The 24,376-nt window shown below is 34.4% G+C and overlaps 5 protein-coding genes and 1 non-coding gene across 7 annotated transcripts; 2 read left to right on the top strand and 4 right to left on the bottom strand.

Moving 5' to 3' along the window:
* Positions 1 to 1,213: 1,213 nt before the first annotated feature.
* On the top strand, positions 1,214 to 2,555 carry LOC133796896 (acidic endochitinase-like). Its single transcript, XM_062234587.1, has 2 exons — positions 1,214 to 1,623; positions 1,792 to 2,555. Exons 1-2 carry the CDS (start codon positions 1,268 to 1,270, stop codon positions 2,318 to 2,320), a joined length of 885 nt encoding a protein of 294 aa, XP_062090571.1. The 5' UTR covers positions 1,214 to 1,267; the 3' UTR covers positions 2,321 to 2,555.
* A 2,531-nt stretch (positions 2,556 to 5,086) lies between these two features.
* LOC133796895 (uncharacterized) lies at positions 5,087 to 7,944 on the bottom strand. The gene is made up of 5 exons (XM_062234586.1): positions 7,633 to 7,944; positions 6,777 to 7,048; positions 6,461 to 6,699; positions 5,936 to 6,084; positions 5,087 to 5,616 (listed from the first exon to the last, which is right to left on the bottom strand). Exons 2-5 carry the CDS (start codon positions 6,953 to 6,955, stop codon positions 5,362 to 5,364), a joined length of 822 nt encoding a protein of 273 aa, XP_062090570.1. The 5' UTR covers positions 6,956 to 7,048; positions 7,633 to 7,944; the 3' UTR covers positions 5,087 to 5,361.
* A 216-nt stretch (positions 7,945 to 8,160) lies between these two features.
* Positions 8,161 to 14,270, bottom strand: LOC133796894 (uncharacterized). The gene is made up of 14 exons (XM_062234585.1): positions 13,622 to 14,270; positions 13,386 to 13,472; positions 12,980 to 13,089; positions 12,548 to 12,598; positions 12,193 to 12,364; positions 11,652 to 11,966; positions 11,367 to 11,567; positions 10,240 to 10,725; positions 9,935 to 10,144; positions 9,616 to 9,804; positions 9,376 to 9,539; positions 9,129 to 9,281; positions 8,960 to 9,038; positions 8,161 to 8,864 (listed from the first exon to the last, which is right to left on the bottom strand). The coding sequence occupies exons 1-14, from the start codon at positions 14,054 to 14,056 to the stop codon at positions 8,409 to 8,411; spliced, it is 3,108 nt and encodes a 1,035-aa protein (XP_062090569.1). The 5' UTR covers positions 14,057 to 14,270; the 3' UTR covers positions 8,161 to 8,408.
* A 965-nt stretch (positions 14,271 to 15,235) lies between these two features.
* On the top strand, positions 15,236 to 15,307 carry TRNAG-UCC (transfer RNA glycine (anticodon UCC)). The gene has a single exon. It is a non-coding gene; the product is annotated as a tRNA-Gly (tRNA).
* A 114-nt stretch (positions 15,308 to 15,421) lies between these two features.
* LOC133796891 (UDP-D-xylose:L-fucose alpha-1,3-D-xylosyltransferase MGP4) lies at positions 15,422 to 18,691 on the bottom strand. The gene is made up of 4 exons (XM_062234582.1): positions 17,868 to 18,691; positions 16,933 to 17,094; positions 16,303 to 16,518; positions 15,422 to 15,970 (listed from the first exon to the last, which is right to left on the bottom strand). The coding sequence occupies exons 1-4, from the start codon at positions 18,342 to 18,344 to the stop codon at positions 15,761 to 15,763; spliced, it is 1,065 nt and encodes a 354-aa protein (XP_062090566.1). The 5' UTR covers positions 18,345 to 18,691; the 3' UTR covers positions 15,422 to 15,760.
* Positions 18,692 to 19,310: 619 nt separating this feature from the next.
* Positions 19,311 to 22,561, bottom strand: LOC133796892 (protein ABIL1). 2 transcript variants are annotated; one of them, XM_062234583.1, is made up of 9 exons: positions 22,198 to 22,558; positions 21,425 to 21,507; positions 20,996 to 21,146; positions 20,806 to 20,905; positions 20,625 to 20,717; positions 20,442 to 20,529; positions 20,250 to 20,302; positions 20,063 to 20,130; positions 19,311 to 19,798 (listed from the first exon to the last, which is right to left on the bottom strand). In XM_062234583.1, exons 1-9 carry the CDS (start codon positions 22,288 to 22,290, stop codon positions 19,643 to 19,645), a joined length of 885 nt encoding a protein of 294 aa, XP_062090567.1. In that variant the 5' UTR covers positions 22,291 to 22,558; the 3' UTR covers positions 19,311 to 19,642. The 2 variants fall into 2 exon arrangements, with proteins under 2 accessions (XP_062090567.1, XP_062090568.1); XM_062234584.1 differs by lacking the exon at positions 20,625 to 20,717 and having other exon boundaries at positions 22,198 to 22,561.
* Between the last annotated feature and the right edge of the window lie 1,815 nt (positions 22,562 to 24,376).

Below are 24,376 nucleotides of genomic sequence, written 5' to 3'. Positions count from 1 at the left end.
AGAGCTAAAATAGAAAAATACATTGAGAGTGCTCTTAGTACATTTTAGCAAAAATATTACTCTATCAGAGTTCTAAAAAGTGTGTTAAATGATTTTGTCAAATTTAGCACAAAATATAACATGATCTAAATTTGGCACAACAATAAATTTCACTTTTCTATTTATAGTATTGCCACTAATTATTATAATTTATTAATTAATAATTAATGAGTAAACACATTATTATTTTTATTTTATTTTAGACAATAAAAAATGAAAAAAAAATTGTATATTATCAATAAATATTTAATTTAATAATTTTTTAGTTAATTTGTATATTATGCACTAAAATACAATTATAAATATTAAAATAAATAAAAGATAATTTACTTATTTGGTACCTTTTGTTTTTGCAAAGTAACGTTGTGTTATCATCTCTTTTCAATAATACTCATATGGTACCTTCTATTTTGAAAACATAAATATTTGGTATCTTAAATGATAAAATTTTGTCAATATGACCAAACTGTCAGTAGTTATATATAATTTATACCTCGTATGATTGAGAGTAATTTGATTAAATTGGTAAAATTTTATTAATTAAATTTGAGTTTAGGGTACCAAATATGTACAATTTTAAAATATAAGATATCGAATATGTATAATTTTAAAATGTAGGGTATCAAATATGTACAATTTCAAAATGCAATATAGTAAATGAGCATTATTTGTAAATACAGAGTAACAAGATGATACTTTGAAAAAACCTAAGGTAGCCTAAATAAAATATTTAATTATTATTTTTTATGCAAAATTTTTCGCAAAATTTACATATGTTATAAGCACTACTCGGTAGTCAATTTCTAAAGTCACAATTGATTAATCCTAGTGAAACGACTCAGAGTCAAAAAAAACTAGATAGCCAAGACATTAAAATTCCACTAGCGGCGTAAATTTTTTCCATTTTGACGTTTTCGGTACACTTGACAAACACACTGATTCACATTACAAAAATTAATATCTTCTCCTCTTTCATGTTTTTATACTGAAATTTAGCAATATCACTTAAATTTTCGTGGAAATAGTCTACGCATTTATATTATACACAACTAAGACACGCAATGGTACCAGAATTTTTAAAATACCACGTAAACGTCTGAATTGGGCTAAACACTTGGGAAGAAATTTCTTTCTTAAAATTAGCCTATAAAAAGGGATTGTAAAACTCATATATTATCAGCTACAAGCAGCAATTATCAACTATAGTATTATTCAATATTGTTTCACCATGGCATGCAAGTTCTCAGCCCCATTAGCACTAGTCTGCCTTCTGCTCTCTGTTTTGACCAGATTCTCTTATGCTGGTACAATCGTGGTCTACTGGGGTCAGAACGGTAACGAAGGCAGCTTGGAGGATACTTGTGCTACAGGCAACTATGGAATAGTTAACATTGCTTTTCTAGTCACCTTTGGCAATAACCAGAGCCCGGCGCTCAACCTTGCTGGTCACTGTGACCCCGCCAGTAATGGTTGCACTTTCTTAAGCAATGACATCAAAGCTTGCCAAAGCCAGGGCATCAAGGTCATGCTATCCATTGGTGGTGGTGCTGGTAGCTACTTCCTTACCTCCGCCGATGACGCCCGGTAAGCTTCGTTTTCCTCTAATAGTCTTCTAGACACGTTCGACATTTGTTAAAAAGGCTATTTTATATTATATCAAAAGAAACTATTTTGCACTAATTACTCTATTATATATAGTGTAAATGTGATAGCTAATATATATATTTAACTACTACTATATATGCACTACAGAGGAGTTGCACAATATCTATGGGACAATTTTCTGGGAGGACAATCAAGTTCTAGGCCTCTAGGTGATGCAATTCTTGATGGGATTGATTTTGATATCGAGGGAGGCACAACTCAACACTGGGATGAACTGGCCAAGGCTTTGAACGAGTTCAGCCAGCAAAGGAAGGTTTACTTAACTGCAGCTCCACAATGTCCCTTCCCAGACGCCTGGCTAAGTGGTGCACTTAATACTGGTCTATTTGACTATGTCTGGGTCCAATTTTATAACAACCAACCTTGCGAGTACTCTGGAAACGCTGACAATTTGAAGAATTATTGGAACCAATGGACATCATCAATCTCTGCCGGACAAATATTTTTAGGGTTGCCTGCATCGCCTGATGCCGCCGGAAGTGGCTACGTGGCGCCTGATGTTCTCTCATCTGAAGTGCTACCAACAATCAAAGGTTCTTCCAAGTACGGCGGTGTTATGCTTTGGTCTAGGCAATATGACCAAAGCTACAGCGCAGCTATTAAGCCTAACGTTTGATTTATAAAGAGCCTACATATATATTGACTGAAAGATTTCAGTGGCGGCGTCTACTCTACCCTACTTATAATATAATAAAAGCTAAATTTATCCGCGGTATCATAGCTACATGTGTGTGTTTGTATAATTAAGTAGTACTTTACTTGTATGTATGGATTATATGCAACGCATATCTACTCCATTTGTACTAAACATTTATACATAAGGTGGCTGGCTAATTCTAATAGTCATGCATGCATCAAAGAAGTACTTCCAATATTTCTTTTAGTAACTTTGAATCTCATATTGGACGGATCCTCCTGTCTCTTATTTCTTCTCTATATAGTTAGGCAGCGCAGCTAGAACTAACGCATTATTAATTAAGTTATGTTAGTCAACTGATAAAATAATGTTGGTGTTATTAAAAATAAGGCTATTTAGGATTTTTAACCCCGAACTATGACCTATACATTATCGTGCCTCCTAATTTTTTCTGGCCGTTTAAAATTCTTACTGAAACATTCACATTGATGTAAATGATACTTCTATTAAGTTTCATCTCGTGTGGCTATGAGAATGCTGACATGTCTATTTACTCGTTGATGTGTCATTGCTACATCAGCACCACATGTGTAATTCAAATTTTTTAAAATCTATTTTCTTATTAAAACTTAATAAATTAATTAAAAAACTTAAAAATTAACCAAAAAAAACCTTCAAAATATATTTAAATTTCAACCCTCCTACTACATAATTATTTTTTTTAAACATGAAAAATTAAAAAAAAAACATCAAAAACTAAATTAAAAAAACCCTAAATTATTATTTTTTTTTTCTCCAATCTTCTTCTTCTTATTTAATCTCTCTCTTCTTCTTCGCCCGGTCTCCTCTCTTCTTTATCTGTTTCTTTCTTCCCAGGTGAAGTCGAAGTGCTGGCGGGGGGTTGGATTTGGGGTGCTTGCAGATGGAGATGGTGATCGCAGACGGAGATGGCGGTCGTAGATTTAGGGCTATGCTCGCGGACGGGGATGCCCCATCGTCTTTATTTTTCCTGCTACAGATCTAACAAGGCAAGACTCTTGCTTTCAGACGAAGGTGGTAGTCGGATTTAGGCATTTTGGTGTTAAACAGAAGGTTGGATTTGGGCTTAAGGGTCGCAGGCGAGGCAGGTGGAGGGCTTCAAGACTGGGCTTTGGGGTTAGATGAGGTTGAAGGATTTGGGTATTTGCTTGAGCTTTTGTGTTTGTATGAATTTTGTTTCAAATTTGGACTCTGAAATCTGGATTTGTGTTTTTGTATTCTTAGGTTGAAATAATATGTTTCAAAATAGAATATCTATAGTTGTGCTCCTATGTTCTTCATCAGAAAGATTTGTACAGGTTCTAGGAATCAAGAAATTGAGGGAGTTGTTGGTTATGATTGATTTTTTATATTGAATAATTTATTTTTCTTCAACTTGATAATGGTCGATGTGAACTCAAGAACACAAGGATTAATTCAAAAATACAATTTTAATTATGTAAATATGTGTTTTTTTAACAAAAAACCAATTTGATATAATGTAAATGTGTGTATTAAAACTATTAATAACCTAATTTCATAAATATTTTAATTATGTAAATATATGAATTAATTTAATTATTTTTAATTAATTAAAAATAACTTTTATAGTTTTAATAAGATAATATATTTTTTAATTTATTTAAAGTTTTTGTTAAATTATTTTTCATATTTTAAAATTTTAATTAATTTTTTATTTGAATTACACATGTGGTGCTGAAGTGGCAATGTCACATCAACGACTAAATGGCCATGCTAGCATTCTATTAGCCACATAGGATCAAACTTAACAGAATTACCACTTTATGTTACTGTGAATAATTCGAGAGAATTTTAAACGGCCAAAAAAAAATTATGGGGCACAATAATGTATAGGTCATAGTTCCATGACAAAAATCATAAAAATTGTAATGCAGACACTTGTATTGTAGTGATCTTTTTAACATGATTCGGTTCAGAAATGATCTAATCCACAATTATAGTATTAAATGAATAATTCTTTGTATTACAGATCTCCCTATTTATAAAAAAATTTAAGTTGGTACATCGTGTAAAGGTTCTCGTCACCCACGTTCATTGCGAGATATTCAAGTGAAATCTTATTGTGATGTGAACCTGATCCTTTTTTCCAAAGCTCGGGTACTCTATCACGAAACAAGAAATTGGAGAAAATACTCTAATTCTCATTAGCTTAGCAAAAGTGATTACAGAGGTATAAATGCTCTAATCAATGTTTATCATCAGACTTTTTTTTTTTTGTAATAATGATAAAGTTTGATTTTGAAATTAATATTTTTTATCTTTTAATCTCATTATTTTTAGTCATTTACTTTTCCCCTCCCATCTTGATAGAAAGATGTGTAACTTTGAGAGTTGGTTAAATGGAGAATATTCTTTGACGTTTATTAAAGCTAACTCAAGAAATCTATAACTTTTAAAGTCATGTAATGTTATGGTGTTTCACATAAAAAAGTGTATGGAAATATTTATCATCCACTCATCATAAATTAGTTTTGTATAAAACCTGTTATCATAACCGAATAGCACAAGCGACAATATCCAATCCAAGTCGGTCAGAACTCTATAAATTTATATAATCTTGTGTAGTAAAGCTCATTTCATAAGTAAAGTGCCTAAAACATAAGAAGCATCCATAGAATCTTCAAAAAAAAAAAACCCTCAATTTACTGATATAAGAAATACCAATTAAAATCTGGAAAAAAAAAATATACAATCAACCATGCATTCCTCATTATAAACGACAAGAAATATTCAATTAGCAAAGTTCTTTTCACTTCAATTCGATAAATATAAAACTCAACATGAATGTCAAGTCTTTTCGATCAAATTGACTAGTGACCAAAAAAATAGGGCTAGTATCTTCTTTAGCCATCTACTTATTATTGCAAGTACAATCGATATTTTTTAATAAAAAAATTGTTAAAAATCAAGGTGCTTCACTTGAATTCAGCACCAATGGGGTGATTGACAACTAACCAACTCTAGAATTCACGAAGCTCATTAGAGTGAGGGAGAGAGCTCTCAGTTTGCGAAGCAAAAGCTGCAGCGTCCAACTCTTTTCTGGTCAAGAGCCGAGTTGAGGGACAAAAGTTTGTATTCAATAAAGACAACAAACCATTTGGCTCTATGGATCTCACACTGAAATCAGTTTCAAGCGCCTCCACTGTTTTGTCTATAAACACTGATCTTGGCATATAGTCCTTCATTCGGCATATAAATTCCAAATGGTCTCTTGCCTGACACCACCATAAATTGCTTAAACAATCTTATAAAATCTTCAAACATGTTGACAACATTACTCAAACAAACAAAAAACATTGCAAAATGCAAGTTAAACCAGTAAAGTTCAAACATTTCAAAGATTGACATATATCACTTGGCCAAACACACAACCTTCATAAATTCATCTAACAACTCAAATTTTCATTACATTAGCCCCAGCTTCTAAACATTGAACAAGATTGTATCACAACATCTTGAGTGTATATGTAAATGTGGTAAACAAAGTGGATGAGATCTAAACTAAATAACAGAAGATTAATTAAAATAACATACCAGACGATATTCTGGAACCCGTTTAGGGTGTTTGAGGTAGGCCATGTTGCTAACATCGTAGTCCCACAAAAAAGATGTGTGGTGGACCCACCGATCTTTTGTAATAGATTGAGCATTCCCGCCAAACTTGCGAGTGCCAAATACATAATCTAAAACCACATAGCACCAACCAAGTACACTTTGAGAACATGTTTCGTCCTAAGTGTTGCTGTATCCAAATAATAATAAAAATGATACACAAGCCCACATAGCATCACTAAAATAGATAAATGTAAAGTTAAAATATTAAATATGAACTATGTAATCCCAAAAGATCAGAGAAAAAATTGTGGTAAAAAAGGACAAACGTAAAAGAGAAGTAAACTGATAAAAAACCAATATATAGGTGCTAAATTATTAAGGATCTGCCAAGTAAAAACAAAAGTTCTCTTCAGATTTACATGGATGCAATATGAGTCAACTAAGTGATTGCTATAAATACTAGTGCAAAATACTAATGTTAATTAGTGGGTTTTATTTTGATACCATTTTCACGAAGATGGAAATCACCAATTCCTTGAAACACTTTGTCATAAAGAACGCCACTCCAGGACATAATAGGCCGAGGATAGGGCTGCAAGCCAGCAACAGCCTCCTTGTTGCATATCAAAGTAACAAATATTGTGCCACCATCAACAATAACAGTACCACCTCCAGTAAACCTCCTGATTACAGAAACTCCATCTCGTAGCACTGACTTGACATCGAGTAGCTCTGCAGCTGACCTGCTCAGACAATTTAAAATAATATTCTTTAACATTTCCAACAAGAATATTCAGAAGAAACGTAAAACACAAATTACCCAGAGATACCCATGACAATGGTAGGATCGTCAGTTCCATCGTTCACAATGCACCAATTCTCTGATGTGGTTCGAAGCAGTTGTTCTTCCAAATGAAGTTGCTTCAAAATGGAAAGTCCTTTAAATCTGACCAAATTTATCAACGGAAGCCCAATATTTCTGCTCGGAGGTGCACTCATTGTATTGTAGAAGTACGTCTGTCAGCAAGCTTAAACTAATTTGCTGAGAGTTTGAATTGATGCCATTGGTTAATGGGCATGGAAAGGAAGTACCTGTAAATGAGTTCAAGTTGAATTAGTTTATAGTGTCACAAAAACAAGGCAAACTGTAGCAGATAATAATCCAAATAAATATTTTTTTTGCATTTGCTTGAAAGTGGAATGCAATTCAAGCATTTAGCATCCATACGAAATGGTTCAGCTGCTTATTGTAACTCTTTCTTTCTCTTTGCACATACATTTTTCTTTTTAGTTCTATGCATGTGTTTACTATTAAAGTCTTCATTGCTCATTACCCATCATCCTATCCTATCCTATATGTATATATATTTATACAGACAAATATTCATTTCCACCATAACAATTGATGCCCAGAAACTTTTAAGCTTCAAATCCATATTTACACACTAAATAGAACTATAGAGTTCATTGAGGAGTTTTATCAAGCAGGTGGCAGCTATCCCTAAATAGAATTATAATTTTCTATAGTTTAACATTATATAAATCCAAAACTAATTACAGTAGCTTTCCAGCTATGGTGAGAGATTTGAAAAGTAAATTATATGATATTTACAGTTACTGAAGAGAACAAAATCAAAGAAGATAAGATGAGAAATTCAGATAAGAAAAAATGTTACCACATGAGATGGTCGGCGCCGGAAGAGATGGTCGTCACACTCAGAGAGATCGAGGAAAATATGCAAGAGAGAGGTTTTAGTATTAAAAAGCCTTTATAATTTTCCTTCTTCTTTTCGTTAAATATACATTGAAGGCTTTCTATAAAGTCATTGTCTTTAGATGGTTAGATTGCGGTTGCGCCGTCAGCCGTCTAGGCGACTAGCCTTTTTGTTCTTTCATAACGAGAAATCGTTTTAGGCTGAGACTGTTTTTCTTCTTCTTCTTCTTCTTCTTTTTTTTGGGTCGTTACTTTAAACCATTAATGGCTCTCGTGAAGTCGTTGGTTTTTTTTTTGCCGTTAAAAATTATTACTGTTCGTGTTTTTACAAGTATTCAAGTGCTTTGTTCATCATATATTGTTAAACTACTAAAATTTCATGTTTTCTTTAAGGGGGAAAAAATTGCTAAAATTGAAGAGAAGTACATTGTTAGGTAAGATATCTGTTAAAAGCTCAAGGCATTTAATCTATGCAATGCTAGAATTAGAATGGAAAAAACACAAAAAAGAAGTAATATACACTTTAACGCTATTCACCATCATCAATGGACCAGAGATGAATGATGCACTTTTTACATACAAAAACCTCACGTACACATTACAAATCACATGCATCCTTCCTTCCCTCATAAAAATTGAAAAAATTAAAGGAATAGAATTCTAAAAAAAAAAATTGAAGAAAGAATTACCAAATGAACTTTTCTACTCCAAATCCCACCACCACTAAGTTAATAATATTCATCGAGACTTTGCTGTAGACACTGTGGTATTATTTAAACCTCCCATCATCTCGTCAGGTGGGGGCTTCACATACTTCCCTATAACCTTTTGTCTATTTCTTCGCCTCATTCTATCCAACTTCTCCCTACTCTTCTGCTTTCTCTTTTCCTTTTGCTGATGCCGTAAGTTTCTTTCTCGCTCGTACATGCCTTGCCAAAACACCTCACCTGTCGACGGCCACAACCACCTTTTTACGGGCTGGTCCATGTCAGCTTCCTCAGCCAAGTCCTCATCCATGCTCTTGAGGGTAGAGTAGGAGAACCATTTGATCCACATGTGACCTCTCCGACTTTTGAACCTGTGTTGTTCGTTCATGGCACCACTCTCAGGGTTCACGTAAACCATCCTTCGAGAGCTGTGGTAGGCCCACACGTTAACAAGTAGTTCGAGAAGCCGTGAGTAGCAATGCTTGTCCTGAGATAACGATGTGTTAAGCATGCAATTAAAACACAGCAGAACCAAAACAAAAGTCACTTCAAATTTTAGTTTAGGTTTTCTGAGAAACATACTTTGGACAAACTGAGATAACAATGTCCAGTTGAATGATGTTGGTCGTACATTTGAGAATCCAGTGCATTCACAAACATTCTGCAAAATGGAACATTTCTTTAGAGAACAGAACTTAAAACTATTGTTCAAATAAAGTCATTGTAACAATAAACGGTTCTCAAAGTATACCTAGAAAACATGACAAACTCGAGGAAGGACTTGGTTGGCAAAGCCCAACTATGCATGACGGACCACGCATCCCCATCTTGTGGCATCGGTGGTAAAGATGTCAAATCATGTTTTAAGCCGTACATTTTCTTGAAAGCTTCGGAGAAGGCAAACCTTCAATCAAAAGCAAACAAAATGTATGAAGTCATGAGCAGAGAATAGAAAAATATAAAAACAGAACCAAATGCAAATAGTGATGGGTTATTACTTGCAGTTTCCAGCATTTATAGCATCACAGAAGGACCAGAAATCCAGTTTCAAAGGATTCCGTGGATCCGTGTCCATTCGCACCCAAAAGTAGAGGGCATCTCCATGTCTTCGCGTTTGAACGGCATGCAACAATGCATTTTCAGCAACACCAGACAACGATGCCTGCTTAAGCAAATGACAATGTTAAATCCAAATTAAGATAAGCTGTCATGAAAGATGCAATGAACCATTGCATTACCATCCTTGCCCTGACTCTCCAAGATTCAAATCCAATCCAAGCATTCTTGTGTATTCGGTCAATCCGATTTGCTATTGCAAAGAAAGCTCCATATTCACCTAGTACATCTCGATAGTAAGCATTGTTGAGAAGTGAAAGACGAGAAGATGCATCTATATCATCAGCCCCACGTCTTCGTCCTTTGGATGACTTCAAAGCATTCAGTTATATGGCGTTAAGTCAATAACATTATAAGTTAAAAGGAAGAACTATGGAGTGATCGACTACATTAGAAAAAAATATATATAAAAAAAACACCAAGAACTGACTGATAACTCACCAACCCAATTCCTCGATAAAGAGAAGTACGGTGAAGGAAGGGCCAGGCTCCTTCACCAAAGTAAGGTTCATATATGCAAAGGGGTTGTCCTGTTCTTTCAAGCTCCCTGTCATCTCTTTCATGCAAATCATTCTTAGCTCGATCAGCCCTTTTGGCATTTCGATATACCTCTTCCCAAGTTCCATGAGATTGATCAGCTCTATCCTTCAGCTGCATAAAATTTCAAAGATGATTCTATGATGAACATTTTAGGAAACATGTAGTAACATGTTACTTCACAACTCCAACAAGGGCGCGCTCCTTACCTCTTCATCCTCTCTTCTTTTTCTAGCATTAGCAATCTCAATGTTTTTCTCTTCTTGCCATAGGCTGTATATAAATGAATCGTCGTTTGCAGATACAGAACCAGATTTTTCTAGTTGACTACGGTTCAACTGCTCCTCAAATTTGTCCAGAACAGTGTATGTTCTCAATGATTTATTCCAGTTCGTCAAGTTTGAGACTGATTCAAACAAATGCCATTGCCATTTATCTTTTAAATTGAGAGGAATTTCTGATACAGCTTTTGGAAGTGCAACTTCTGATGGGAGCTTCAGAATATTTTCAAGAAGCAACGCATATCCTTCAACACATTCTGACACCATCAGATTTTTAGCAGTACTTCTTTCTGCCAAAGCCATATTGCGAGCTAAAGGTGATAACTCTCCCTTTGAGATAACTTGCAATAAGACTTGTGACAGAACCTTAACGTTACCCTTTGGAAAAAGGAAGCCATTCACCTTGTCATTAACCTAAATGTCATTGCATTATAGTCAGTAATTTGACAAGAAAGCCTTATCAAACATATGCCATAATGATGATAATAATAATAACACAGAAACAAAATAATACAATAGGGCAAAAAAAAATGGTCGCTGCATCATCATTTTAATTTTATTTTCATAGGTATCATGATTGATGTCAAAGTAATACAAACAGCAGTAATAGGCACAACGGTGGTCAATTAAACTATATAATAACAAACGAAAATGAGGGTGGGTTCAATGAGGAGATCATAAACAAGGTGGAATTATCTGGAGATTATCATACCAAATATATGCCAAAAAGATAATAAAATATGAAAATAATTTAAAACAATAGGGCAAAAAGTAGCAGCATGATCTTTTGTATTTTATTTTCAAAGCTATCACTATTGACGTCCAAGTAAAAAACAAACAACAATCATATGTTAACAAAAGAATATAAGGGCAGGTTCAATGTGAAGATAGTAGGCAAGGTGGAATTGTCTGGATTTTCCTAATGACTAAAGATAGAGCTAAGGTGAAGGTTGTGAGTGAGTAAATCTTCATAATAATCCAGTCCTTCATAAAGAATCTTTCATTTTGCATTATCCAGGCCATTTGTGTTCCAAAAGCAGTATAAAGAAGCTTACATATTTCTTTATTATGGAGATATCAGGAGCTATGATTGGTTTCCCAAGACTCATGGCTTTGATCAAAATCTCTGGAAAAATTTGCTCTTCAAGGAAAGATCCGTAAAGCACAACATCAGATGTGATGAGAAAGTTCTCTGCATCATCCATTGGTAGGTGTTTCACAATTCCATGTGGGTACTTCAAGTTGAGAGCAATGGCCTAAGAAGGACCAGATTATTAGATAAGAAGTATCAAGTGATTTAATCAGAAACAAATTGCACCACAATTTCTTTGGATTAGTACCTCAATGGCCAAACTGTAGTTACTTGTTGAATGTGCACTTAGAACAATGATTTTAAGATGAGAAATTGAATCACTATTTGATGAAAGGTGGTCAAGAAGCGGTAACAAAGCCCGTAAAACAATAGAATGCTCCAGCCACAAACCCCTGTACAAAAGTTCACTTCCAACTACTGTAATTACAATGTCTTCAGGACTATATCCCATCTTGGAACGCAGAATATTATTTTCTGATGCCACAAGACTGTCCTTCCATACTTCAGCTGGAGAACCCGGAATAACGAAAAAGGTTCCAGCATCAAAACTTGAGTAAAGCATCTGCGTAATTATAGATGTATCATATGACTAGAAACAATGCCAACCACAAATTCAGAAGAAGAATAACCACGAGGTCATGTCATTGGTCCACTTTCACTAGTTAAAATAATACCCTGTTGTAAACTCATAGCTCTATAATTTTGTAAATATAAAAGCAAGAAAATTATGTGCACAATATTGTGATAGGAAGTGCAGTGTCCAACTAAAAGTGTGTCATTCATATTACCGGCAAGACGTAGTTTGGGAAGACAACAACAGTAGAGCGGTTGAAGGCTCTTTTCCAATCATTTAAAATTTCAATGTGCTTATTTGATGTGTACTTTAGCAAACGAGTAGCAAGTGCTCCATCGTGGATGGTCCATACAAGAGGTAAAGATTTGAAAGGTTCCTGCACAAAACTGTAACAAGTAAAGTCATTCAGTTTAATTGATTAGGAATTTTCTAATAGAAAAGGACCAATAATCTTGTAAGAATGCAGGTTCCATGCCCATCTACCGTCCTATTGCAAAAAGCTTTCATCTTAGTAAGTAATTGGATGAGAAGCATAGGTAATTGGATGCTATTGAAAATGATAATATTACCAGGAAAACATGCCTTCTGCTTCAAGGGAATTCACAAGTATTCCATCAAAGCTGCAAGGAAGCAATCATATTAATCAAATTGAAAGTAATCGTACATATAAACTATCGGTCTAAATTCCAGCCATTAGTACAAGTTAGGATCATATAATAAAAAAGTATGGTTGGTTAAGGTCATCCAGAAAAATTTAAATACAACATTATACATGTTGCGGTCAAAAACTGTAAAAAAAGTTTTATATAATTAAACTTTTTAAGCATAATGCATCAAAGATATATCACTTAACTAATTATATGTTCGAAAAATATTGGGACCTTTAAAACCAATATCTTTAACTGATATCCAACACGAAGAATTAGATAAACTAGTTATGCTTCTTTAAAAACTAGCTATGCAAATTCAGTGTATAAGAAAATTAGAGTAATATGCTTTACGTTAGCCAGTCCACAGTAATATCTGCTCGGTCACATGTTTGAACAATGCTAACTGGAACTCCTAATTTTCTCCAAATATCATGCATAGGGCCACCTTCATGTGAATAAACCTGCAAATACATTTAAAACTATAAATATAAAAACTCATGTGGTATGTCCTAACCAATTATGAATTCTCGAAGTCAACTAGCCATGGAAATAGTTCAAGACAAAAATACAAAATCTATATTCCAATGCCACCTCTACCACAACCTTGAAGAGGATCCTTTATATCATTTCTTGATATGACAGTGTTACCAGAATTCATCTTTTCCCCAGCAATATATCTTACTGGAATCAAGTATTGATGTTTTATCCAAGTAGAAGTCAACGACGAGAGAAATTCAACAAAAGAAAATAAAATCACCTGAATTTCATAGCCAAGTTCTTGCAATGCAGCTGCAACAGTCACCATCATTAACTGTTGAGAGTCAACTAAGAGATCTGCAAATACCTTTAAAGTAAAGAGTCGAAATCAATCAAATAGTAACGTATTTACAAAGTCTAGTACCGAAATGAATAAAAATGAACCCATTTCTGAACGAGAAGTAATTCAAAACAAAAGTGCAGTAAAATGAAGAAGATAATTGAAAATATTTATACCAAAGCAAGCTGGGGCTTTCTATGTGGATAACGCAGTCGGGTCCGGTTGAAAGCATTACATAGATTCACTTCTTTATTTTCTTTCTTGAACTTTTCCAAAATCTTTGAAGGCTCAAATCTAATGTCTTCACCAAAATCCAACATTCCATACTGTTTTAGATACATCAAATCTCCAGAACTGAATTCATCCTCTTTCAAAGTCTTTATTGACTCTTCCACGACTGACCCAGGTAAGTACATCTGGAAGAGAACCACGAAGAAGAGGAATACCCCAACAGTGCAAATCCATTGAATGTAATCAAGCTTCTTGAAGAGAAAAAACCTTGAGAACCTCGATCTTTGCCTCTGTAAAAATGGGTTCTTTTCAGCTCTACCTGTTAAAGACCGAAGAAGAGGGTCCCTCTTGACTATAGACCCAACTTCCAAAGAACCCATTTAGCTTCCCATGAAAAAGAAAAGAAAAACTTCAACTTTGATTCAGTTACAGCTAAATCCAACCAGTACAGAAGACCCGGAAAAGCTTTTCAAGCAATTCTTTAATGGAGATCTTTTTGTTTCCCGGATTGAGCTTCCTTTCCTTCTCAGTTTGCTTGTGAAGAGAGTAAAAGGGAAGTCAGAGAGGGTCTCAGAGAGAGTTTAGGGAGGTAATAATTTGACGTGGGTCTTGTTTCTTAAATTAGATTTTTACACATTTTTATTTTATTTATTACCCAACTAATGGGAGAAAAAAAAAAAAACCCCTTTTTTATGGTTCGCTACTAACAAAAAAAATAGTCAATTATTATTTATTTGCTCTAATATTCATTTATCCTTTTATGTGATCAACTACTTCACTTTCCCTACTTAGTTATTAATAATTTTTCAGTTTTTTGTATTAGTTTGATTTAATATATATTTATGAATTTATAAATATAATTTATATGCATGCAATACTAATTTTATTAGTTGAGATATCATTTTGGTATTTAGTAAGGAAGTAGTGGATTTGTTTGAGTGTAGATGACTAACATTCCGCTTTTACAATGAGAAATTTTTGCATTGTTTGAATTATAAAAGCTAAATACAAATAGCATGTGTAATTGTATATACTTTTTTTTTGTAGGGTAATTGTATATACCTTTTAAATCTTTTCTCTTACAAGTTACAATAGAAATAAATAAAAAAAAGACATATCAAGCGATGTGAATATATATATATACCTGACAACATGCATTTGTTCCTTCTGTAATTACTGACAAGTGGCTAATTTGGGTCATAAACAAAATTAAAGAAGGAATCTCAGTTCGTAAACTGGATTATTTAACAGCTTTGGACAACCACACACCACACACCACACACCACACACCACACATGGTTCATTCTTAAGATGGCCTGGTGGCCTGGCCTGGCCAACAGAATAATGCACATAGCCCACATATAGTGCCCCCAAACCAAAACTCTCTCAAGTACTTTTGGGCCTATGGATTAATCTATGTTTCCTAGCTGAAAATTATTTACCCAATTTTGTTTGCATATTATGTAATGACCAATAAATTATTGAATTAGCCATGGAGCTGCCGACATTTGATGATTTTATTTTATAAGTATATATATAGTTAATTTTGCTTACATGTAGCGTTTGTAGTCCAACGGTTAGGATAATTGCCTTCCAAGCAATAGACCCGGGTTCGACTCCCGGCAGACGCATCCTTTTCTAATTTTAATATCATCATACTTTTAGTTAAACTTAATATAACCTTTTTCTAGTATTGGATTTTATATATGATATATCAAAATAAAATCAAAGAAGACACTCAGGTGTGAACAAATAGAGAGCAAGTCCGCCGTGAGGCAAACCAAAAACAAAGTTGAAGAAAATAATTAATCAAAAGTGGACTGAACTACAAATAATCAATATGATATGACTATATTAACGGGTACAACCACTTGGCATGGTTCACTGAGGGTATTTTATCCCCTACAAAACTTTCAGAAATGCAACTAAAACAAATTTGGCAGCACCATTTCCATTTTGCCAATGTGCCACTAGTGTCACTCATGTCAGGAGAGAGGTGTCCTTCAAACCAGTAATTATGGGACAGAAAGGGATTTAATTACTTCAGCAAAAAGGCATTGATATTAGAACACGTATTTGTAATCTCATAATCTACCAAGTGGAGACTCATCCGCATGATCGTCTACCAACCAGAGACCAAAGTCGCGGAATCGCTTTATCTTCTTCTCAAAACCCGTGATGTAATTGTTATGGATAATGACATGCTTGCTTTTAGTTTCTTGTGCCCAAGTTTGGTTCTTGAAGTATAATCCTCCTGTTGGAAATGCTGTCTGGGGAAGCAGGTACAGATCCACCTGTATTAATTATCAACATAATGTCATAATTGCGTACAGTTGAACACCATATCAAAGAGTCTATCAAGGCAAACTACAGAAGTTAAAGAAGGTTTTGAAATTTATGTAGTGTACCACCTAAAACAAAACCCCACTACAGCTGATTATAAAGATCTGTTGACAACCCTATAAATTTAAATGTACCTTATAGTATTCTACGCGATATAAATCTGAAAATAGATATGTAAACTGAGAATTGAAGGAAAAGAGGAACTGAAGCTAGAACCTTCAGTAGTCCTGGATAGTTGGGAAAGATTGGTAAAGTAAATTAGGAAGGCAAAAGAAATATTAACCTCTCCGGCAGTTTTGTTTAATGCCCAGTTGAAAGCAGGCTGATCATTCGCTTTCTTGGCTTTGGACCAAGGCTGTTCTTGAAGCTCATCAATCCATTTCTTCATGACCAACTTTGCTCCATTTGTGGAACGGAGGAAAATCATGCAGCTGCATATGTAAGTGCGTCCTTTCTTCCCAGGAGGAGGCAAAGCATGAGAATGCATCAGAGGTTTCACCTGAAATACAACAAGGAATAAGTATCTGATGGACATGCAATTTTTTATTTAATAGTCCTAAAATAAAATAAAAAACTAAAAACCAAAAGCCTTCCTTATCACTTGCACACAAGAGATCAAGTTGATCAACAGCTAAAGATATCAAAGTTTTCACGATGGGAAAAAGTTCACACTGATCTCCGCACAATGAAAACTGTAGTGCGGCAGTAAAAATTATATTTACAAGTCAATATACATGTACTTGTTCAAAAGTAGCAGAGTAGCATATCTACAAAAGAAGAGCACATGAGCATCAACTCCCTAATGAGTTAATGACTAGAGTTCAAATGGAAGACATCACAGGTTTCCAAATGATCCTACTAATACCTGAAACTAGCAGACCTCAAACTCTCAGAGCAAAATTCGTGGACTTACTTGAGGCATATCATCCGTGAAGTAAACATCATGGTTCCCTTCCAAATAAGGGAATGGATCAGCCAACCACACCATATCAACATCATTGTACATAACGTTGTAACCAAGCTCCAAAATATGCAGCAAATGGCGCGGCCTACGGGAAGTAAAGTTGAAAAATCCCTACATGAAAGGGTACAGAATTTGTGTAAATTTTGAGGAGCATGAGAGAGAAGCCATTCAAACCAATAAACTCCATTTATAATTAATCTCTAGCAATAATATACGAGAACAAACATCTATATAAAACCTTGTGAAGATTATCTCCTTTTATAAGTATTTTTTTCCCTAGTATTAACAAATCCCGATTCCAACTAAGTAAACATAAGGAACAAACTAGATACACAAAATTACTAAGACTGAGATCATTGAAACTCTCGTACCTTCTTCCTTGTACTGTTGGTGCTAACATAAAAAATGGACAACAAATGATTACAGGAAGAAATTATAGGATGTCTATCTTAGAAGTTAGTTTGTATTCTTTTGATAATTAGTTGTTGTACTTGTAGATGTTAGAATTCTGTTATTTGTTCAGTTGTAAAGTTTGTTATGCTAATGTTCTTAGTCGGCTTAGTTGCTTAGCTTGGCAACTCTATTTATAGCACTGTAATCCCCTATTGCTAATTAATGAGAATTAGTTCATTTCCTCATTTCTAAAGTTTCTCAATAGTCTACACCCTATTATTCCAACAATGGTATGCATAACTACAATTGAGTGACATTTTACAGTGGTCTGCCAAGATGAGGTTGGTAAAAAGTAACTCGAGCTCATATTAGATGACCCAATACTAATAGTTCACAATTCAATAGCAAGTCTGTGATCATGTCGATAATATTATGTAAGGAAAAGCATAAAACTTCCAAAACCAAGTTCATATTAAAGAAAACGACCATACCTGAGAACCAAATTTATGAGCAGTTTGGGAATCTGGTGCAGGAGGGACGAGCACGGCATGGCCAGGCCAGCGCTCATTCACCTTATAAAGCGTGGCATAGTCCTCGGCGATCACAAGCACCTTGTCCTGATGCTTCTGCCGAGAAATACTAATCAGCCAGTTGTTGAGGAATGGCAAGTAAGGCTGGCTCACAGCGCAGACGATCACAGTCCCATTCTTCGCAACAAACGACGCCGCTTGAGCCAGTGTGTAGCTGTGCCACTTGGTTAATGAGGGCCTAACGGTTGAAAAGAGTCCCTCATTCATGTCCGCCCATGGCAAGAAGACACCGAGGATCACCAGAAGAGATAAGAGAACGAAAAGGGTAATGGGGTTGAAAAGCGAGAAGGATCTGTGCGAAGACGATGAAGAACGAGGGGAAAGTGGATATGGAATCGAAAGTGGGTTGTGAATCGATCTCTGGTGCAAGAACGACATTGCCCCAAAAAAAGATGTAATCTTTAGTAAATTATGGCTGAAATTCGAGATGGGTCACTCAGTATTTGCCAACTTTCGAAGTTACCGTAAAGCAAAATGAGCCAAATTCGCGCGAAGAGCTTTCTTCTATTTGATAAGCAGGTCACAGCAATTGAGCTATAGAATTAGAATTGAAAAAAAAAATGAGCTTGATAAATGGGACTTTTGTAATTTAGATCGGATCTTCAAGTCAAACGGACTCCAAGTCAGTACATCAGACGGTTCATGCTACACGATGAGAAAGCTTTATTTTTTCTTGGGATGGGATTAGGCTATTTTTCAGATTTGGAGTATAGTCGGTGCTGAAGTGAACTGGTGGGATTAAAATCTCTATGTTCCACAGTGAATGAGTGACAACTCATTCAGACCTTGGTAAGAATTACTAAAAAATGAATGTATAAAACCGTTCAGAAAATAATACTACTATAGTTATTACACTCCCATATTTGGATCTTTCGTGTTATTAATTTGGTTGGAGCCAATATTAATGCTGTTCTAAATTAAAACTAGTTTACGAGGTGACAAAAATTTGTTAAATTTGGGGAACATATATATGCTTCTACACTATAAATGTAGACATAGAGGGCATGTTTTGGTATTGTCTTCTGCTCTTGCTCTCCAAATAAGTGTAATTATTATTAAAACAACTTTAATTGATTTAAGATGGTATAATTTGTTTAATTTGGGGAACAAATATATGCTTCTACACTTTAAATTTAGACATAGGGGGCACGTTTTGGTATTGTCTTCTGCTCTTCTCTCCAAATAATTGTTATAGAGATATTTCCAGATGCATTTTTAACCCTTTCTTTTCATCAACACTAAAAATAACAAACTAGAGTGTGGTTTACTTTTTTTTAAAAAACCAAAAAACTAGATTGTGGTTAAAAAATCTGACACAGTAAATGCAACCAACACAGCCAGGTATAATCAACATGAAAACTTTCGATAAGGACAAGACATATTTATACATAAAAGTACATAAACAACGGTTTCAGAAGATGCAGTAATCTGCACAAAGAAATTAATTAAATCTTTAACAAGAACTAATACCCACCAACCATCAACATTACAGGACTTATATGCACAATTTTCTTATTATTAAGCAGCAAAACGAGGGTAGAAGGAAAGATAAAATTGATTTCCAAGGTGTTGATATGATAATTAGCCATGTAAGAATCTCTCATCTGCAAAAAGGTAGTGTGGCAGTATGAAAAACTCATTACTCGACCCACAGAGGTCGAAACTTTGCAGGGGTATCACGAAACAGAACCAGCTTTCAGCTTCGATGTTTTCTGTTTGACAAAGAAAGCTGATAATACACTTTTACTACGTACAGGGGCACGGACAATTTGTCGATTTTGGTTGTCAAAAGACCTGAAAGCTGTCAAAGGTTTGGACCCCTCTAACGCATCCTGCAAAAAGGGACATCATATTAAGTATCTGATATTCTCTGTTCTGAAAAGAAAATCAGGAATAAAGGGATTTGGAAGACAAATAGTATGCAAAGCAATATCATCTAATATCAAGGATAAGCATACCATATACCTATAACAAATTTCAATCAAAAGATATCAATGAAAAAAAAAATCCCTCTAATATACATATCAACTGAAAATTATGTTCTTTCACAAACTAATAATAATCATTCTTTTACAAAAATGTAAGCATGTATATACCCTGCGCGTAGCACCCAATATTTGCATGGAGCCTGGACCTCCATTTATTGGGAGACCATTTTCATCATCTGAGAAAGAATAAAAGAATAAAATGGGGTTGAAGAATCAGGCAGAAGAAAAATCTTATACAACCGAAGCTCATTTATAATACTAGGTCATTTGACTGGCAATGCTCTGATCTACATACCTAAAAGACGAAATGGTGCAGAGGATTTTCCAAAATTTTTGCTATCCTCGGTGCTGCAAATAAGAAAACAACCCATTAAGGAATTAAAATAGAGAGCGGGAGCATCAAATAAGAAAGAAAAATGCACAGACGAATTTCAAAAACCATTGTAGAAGCTTTTTAACATTTTCTCATATCAAAATTTTCACTCACTTTGCTGGAGAATGTAAGGTCCCTTTTAAAGTAGTCTTCGTTTCTGAGGAGGCTAAATGCCAGGAAAGTGTTTTTGATGCAGGAGAACCTTATGAAATAAACAAAAACAATGTGAATAACAGAAACAAAATTATAGCAGCTTAGAACTGGAATGCAGATATTTGGATCAACTGCAATCTATACTTGAAGGCTGAAGACGAGCTCTAGCTTGAAAATTATGTTGCCTAGCATCTGTCTGTACAAGCGGACTAAAATGGACCTTCTTATTGGCAGAATCTGGTTTATATGAATACAAGCGACAGAAAACTGTCACATCATTGCGCCAAAATCAAATTCTATAAAAAGCAATGATAAGTAAACTTACTTGGTAAAACATAGTGCTTGTGATGTCTTGGAATGAATGCCAACAACTGCTGCTTCCTAAGACCTTCTTTATCCGTGTAAGTTTGGCAAGTAAGAAGTTGCTGACATCAAAAGTTCAAGCTTGTTCAGACATGCCATATGTCCATTTGATATTGTTACTAGGACTACAAAGAACCATATGAAGTTCTCACCTGATTTATACAATTAACTTTAAGATCCATGGTTGAGACGTCTAATGTTTGCTGTTCAAGAAGGTCAGTTAACTTGTAAGCCACAGTGCCAAGATGATCAACAGCATTAACAAGGGCCCGTACAGCATAATCTTTCAGGTTGTCCAGCACCCTATTACGTAATTTTGGTAACTTTCATCAAACAGAGATTGCATTATCCATATATTATCACTAGTTCACTACAAATCCAAGCAGCCAGGCAAAATTTCTGTCTTACAAGAGCATTGACTAATTTACTATAAATGAAGTCACCCATATTTTTGTATAAATCTAGACCTACGTAAGATCAGCTTGCACATCCCATGACACTCGAACAATAAAATAAAGACAAAATGGACATCTATTACAGTTTGCAACAGAAAATATTAAACAATAAGAAAAGAATCATACATTTGCTTCTGCTCGCTGTGAAGATAAGACTTCTCACAATATTCTGCAGCCGAATAAAGCTGGGGCCTTAAGTTCTTGAGTTCCTGAAATAAACCGACTTAGCTCTTCAAACAGAATAACCATGTTGCAGAAAGGAAAATTAACAGGAGCGCACCAACATAATTTTTAAAACAAGGGTGGAAGAAAAAGGTAGGATACAACAATTTTCAGTTTATCCAATTCTTCCCAGAATACCCAAAGTCCAACAACAATAATATATTCTATATTTTCAACAACCAAATCTATATATGACATAGACATCAGTGACTTAACATAAAGAACCTCAACTAGACATCAAAAGCAATTAAATGCTAAACTTTAGCAACCAATACTAATCTTGAATAAATGTTCCACAGGTAAACTTTTAAGACACTTTCAAAAATTTATCATCATAAACTTCATCCTGTGATAGACATCAAAACACATTAGTTCAAAGAATCAACACAACTATTTCTTACATTTCCATTCTTCCAAAACCAATTCATAAATGCAGTCCACAACATTAAGTCAACTAACAACAAATATTAAGTCAACTAACAACAGCAGAAACAAAATCCGAAAGTAAACTACAAATTCAGCATACCATGCACGAAAAATCCAAAAGCTAAAAAAAACAAGAAATTAATATCAGATCTGAACCCCGAAATTCCAAGAGATAAAAACAGTAAGCGCGTGCGCGCGTGCGGGCACGTGAGTCACGGAATAGAAGTTTTTTCGATAAAAAATTTTTGAACCTGTAAAGCCTTAACGAAGTTCTTGCTGCGCTCCATGGAGACCTCATCGAAGGTCATGGCCGGATTGACCGACCTCGGCCCCTCCAATTCCATGTCGAACCAATACCCACTGCTGAATCTGAACGATGCGATCACCAGAAAAATGCACAAGCCCTAGAGCCAGATAATTAATAATTTGTATGCATATATATATATAGAAAGATAATTAAAACTAATGTAAATGGGATTATAGATTTGGGGGTTAGGTTTTTGGTGAGACAAAGAGAGACCAGAACTGGGAGTGTAGTTGAAGCAATTCCGGGAAATGTGAGTTATTATTATTTATTTATTTATTTTCTACTCAAAAATTAATGGCTATTGGAGTTAATTGTAAGGGAAAATGACTTGCATTTATTGCCACGGTTTTATATCTTTATATAATTTTGGGTAGTTGGCAAACGGTGGTGGTTTCAGTGGCTTTCGGTTTCGGAAGGTGGATTTTGAAATAACAAAAATGCCCTTGATTAAGGTGGGAGATTCTGGTTATTTTAGTAAATCTGATCTATGATTTTCTAAAAAAAAGCTCCAAATTGGAAGTTGTTTGGGAAAATTTCATGCTCTTTTGTCTTAATTTAGAGGGAAAAAAATAAAAAGCTAATGGTTATTTAATATAGTAATCAAAACAAGCCGAAAGGCAAGGCAAAGAAATACCGCAACTTTAATTGATGCTAGTCTTGTTACACTAAACTTTTTCTCAATGGGGAAAGGAAACCTATTGGAGTTATTTATTTTCTACTCAAAAATTAATGGCTATTGGAGTTAATTGTAAGGGAAAATGACTTGCATTTATTGCCACGGTTTTATATCTTTATATAATTTTGGGTAGTTGGCAAACGGTGGTGGTTTCAGTGGCTTTCGGTTTCGGAAGGTGGATTTTGAAATAACAAAAATGCCCTTGATTAAGGTGGGAGATTCTGGTTATTTTAGTAAATCTGATCTATGATTTTCTAAAAAAAAGCTCCAAATTGGAAGTTGTTTGGGAAAATTTCATGCTCTTTTGTCTTAATTTAGAGGGAAAAAAATAAAAAGCTAATGGTTATTTAATATAGTAATCAAAACAAGCCGAAAGGCAAGGCAAAGAAATACCGCAACTTTAATTGATGCTAGTCTTGTTACACTAAACTTTTTCTCAATGGGGAAAGGAAACCTCATGATTCTTGTATAATTATCTATTTATGATGGTAAATTATTGAATGTATTTACAAAACTGAACTTTAAGATTCGTCTTAAAATTGACAAATATGACTGGCTATAACAACTACTCTTTGTCATATGACAAGATTTGTCACAAACTCTTTAACTCAAGGGAAAATTTTAATAAATTATAAACGTGAGTTGTTCATGTAAAAGTTGGAAAATTAGGTAAACAGTTTCGCGACTGTTTTAGACTTCAGACTAAATGAATTGTCATATTAACATAAATGCTACGGTTAATTGTCTTAGTCACCCTATAGTATAGACAATGAATTTTATATTGAGGTGCCTCTACGTATTGCATTTGCTTTGCATACCACAATAAATCAAAGTGGTATACACAAAAGTATTAGAATAGACTGATTAGCTTAGCTGCTCAAAAATGAATCTATGAACATAGAAGTAATAAATTTTCATGTAAATTAATGAGACTTTAGTTCCACTAAATACGTTCCATGCATGACACTGAGCCAAGAATCATGGCATTGATAATGCCACAGAGGTTTTTGGGTCTTTCGGTGAGCACCAAAATTGATACAAAAGAAAAACCTATTTAAAAATAAGGAAAAAAATAGGCAATATCCTATATCCATTACGAAGTAATGATGATGGTGGTCATATATTTAGGATGATATAGTAATGAATGAAATGGTATTATTGGCATGGGACCAAACTGTCTGTCCATTCCCATTCAAGTTTAGTGGTGATGAAAACCAAGTTTTCATTCAATCATGTCATTTACAACTCTTCAATAATCACCATACATGATTATATCATGATATATTAGCTACATTGACAAAGGATAGGAGGCTCTTTTCTCCTTCGCCATGTGCTCCTACTTATTACAGCTTTTTTTTGTTTCACAATTATTGTATTCATTCATTTCCGTGTTTTTTATTTTTAACTTATTTATCTTTGTGTGTCATCAAGGACATTTATCATGACT

Source organism: Humulus lupulus, chromosome 8 (assembly GCF_963169125.1).
Source record: "Humulus lupulus chromosome 8, drHumLupu1.1, whole genome shotgun sequence".
NCBI classification, from domain to species: domain Eukaryota; kingdom Viridiplantae; phylum Streptophyta; class Magnoliopsida; order Rosales; family Cannabaceae; genus Humulus; species Humulus lupulus.
Note: the sequence above shows the minus strand (reverse complement) of the source record. Positions and strands in the feature narration are given on the sequence as shown.

Excerpts from the sequence above, each read along its gene's own strand:
- LOC133796896 (XM_062234587.1), top strand. The coding sequence starts at position 1,268 with ATGGCATGCAAGTTCTCAGCCCCATTAGCACTAGTCTGCCTTCTGCTC. Across the intron at positions 1,624-1,791 it reads ACCTCCGCCGATGACGCCCG|AGGAGTTGCACAATATCTAT; the intron begins GTAAGCTTCGTT and ends TATGCACTACAG.
- LOC133796895 (XM_062234586.1), bottom strand. The coding sequence starts at position 6,955 with ATGAGTGCACCTCCGAGCAGAAATATTGGGCTTCCGTTGATAAATTTG. Across the intron at positions 6,700-6,776 it reads ATTGTCATGGGTATCTCTGG|GTCAGCTGCAGAGCTACTCG; the intron begins GTAATTTGTGTT and ends TTGTCTGAGCAG. Across the intron at positions 6,085-6,460 it reads TTTCCATCTTCGTGAAAATG|ATTATGTATTTGGCACTCGC; the intron begins GTATCAAAATAA and ends ATGTGGTTTTAG.
- LOC133796894 (XM_062234585.1), bottom strand. The coding sequence starts at position 14,056 with ATGGGTTCTTTGGAAGTTGGGTCTATAGTCAAGAGGGACCCTCTTCTT. Across the intron at positions 13,473-13,621 it reads GAAAGCCCCAGCTTGCTTTG|GTATTTGCAGATCTCTTAGT; the intron begins GTATAAATATTT and ends TTTACTTTAAAG. Across the intron at positions 9,282-9,375 it reads ATAAATGCTGGAAACTGCAA|GTTTGCCTTCTCCGAAGCTT; the intron begins GTAATAACCCAT and ends TTTTGATTGAAG.
- LOC133796891 (XM_062234582.1), bottom strand. The coding sequence starts at position 18,344 with ATGTCGTTCTTGCACCAGAGATCGATTCACAACCCACTTTCGATTCCA. Across the intron at positions 17,095-17,867 it reads CTCATAAATTTGGTTCTCAG|GGATTTTTCAACTTTACTTC; the intron begins GTATGGTCGTTT and ends CCTTTCATGTAG. Across the intron at positions 16,519-16,932 it reads TCACGGATGATATGCCTCAA|GTGAAACCTCTGATGCATTC; the intron begins GTAAGTCCACGA and ends GTTGTATTTCAG.
- LOC133796892 (XM_062234583.1), bottom strand. The coding sequence starts at position 22,290 with ATGGAATTGGAGGGGCCGAGGTCGGTCAATCCGGCCATGACCTTCGAT. Across the intron at positions 21,508-22,197 it reads ACTTCGTTAAGGCTTTACAG|GAACTCAAGAACTTAAGGCC; the intron begins GTTCAAAAATTT and ends GGTTTATTTCAG. Across the intron at positions 20,131-20,249 it reads TGCACCATTTCGTCTTTTAG|ATGATGAAAATGGTCTCCCA; the intron begins GTATGTAGATCA and ends ATTCTTTCTCAG.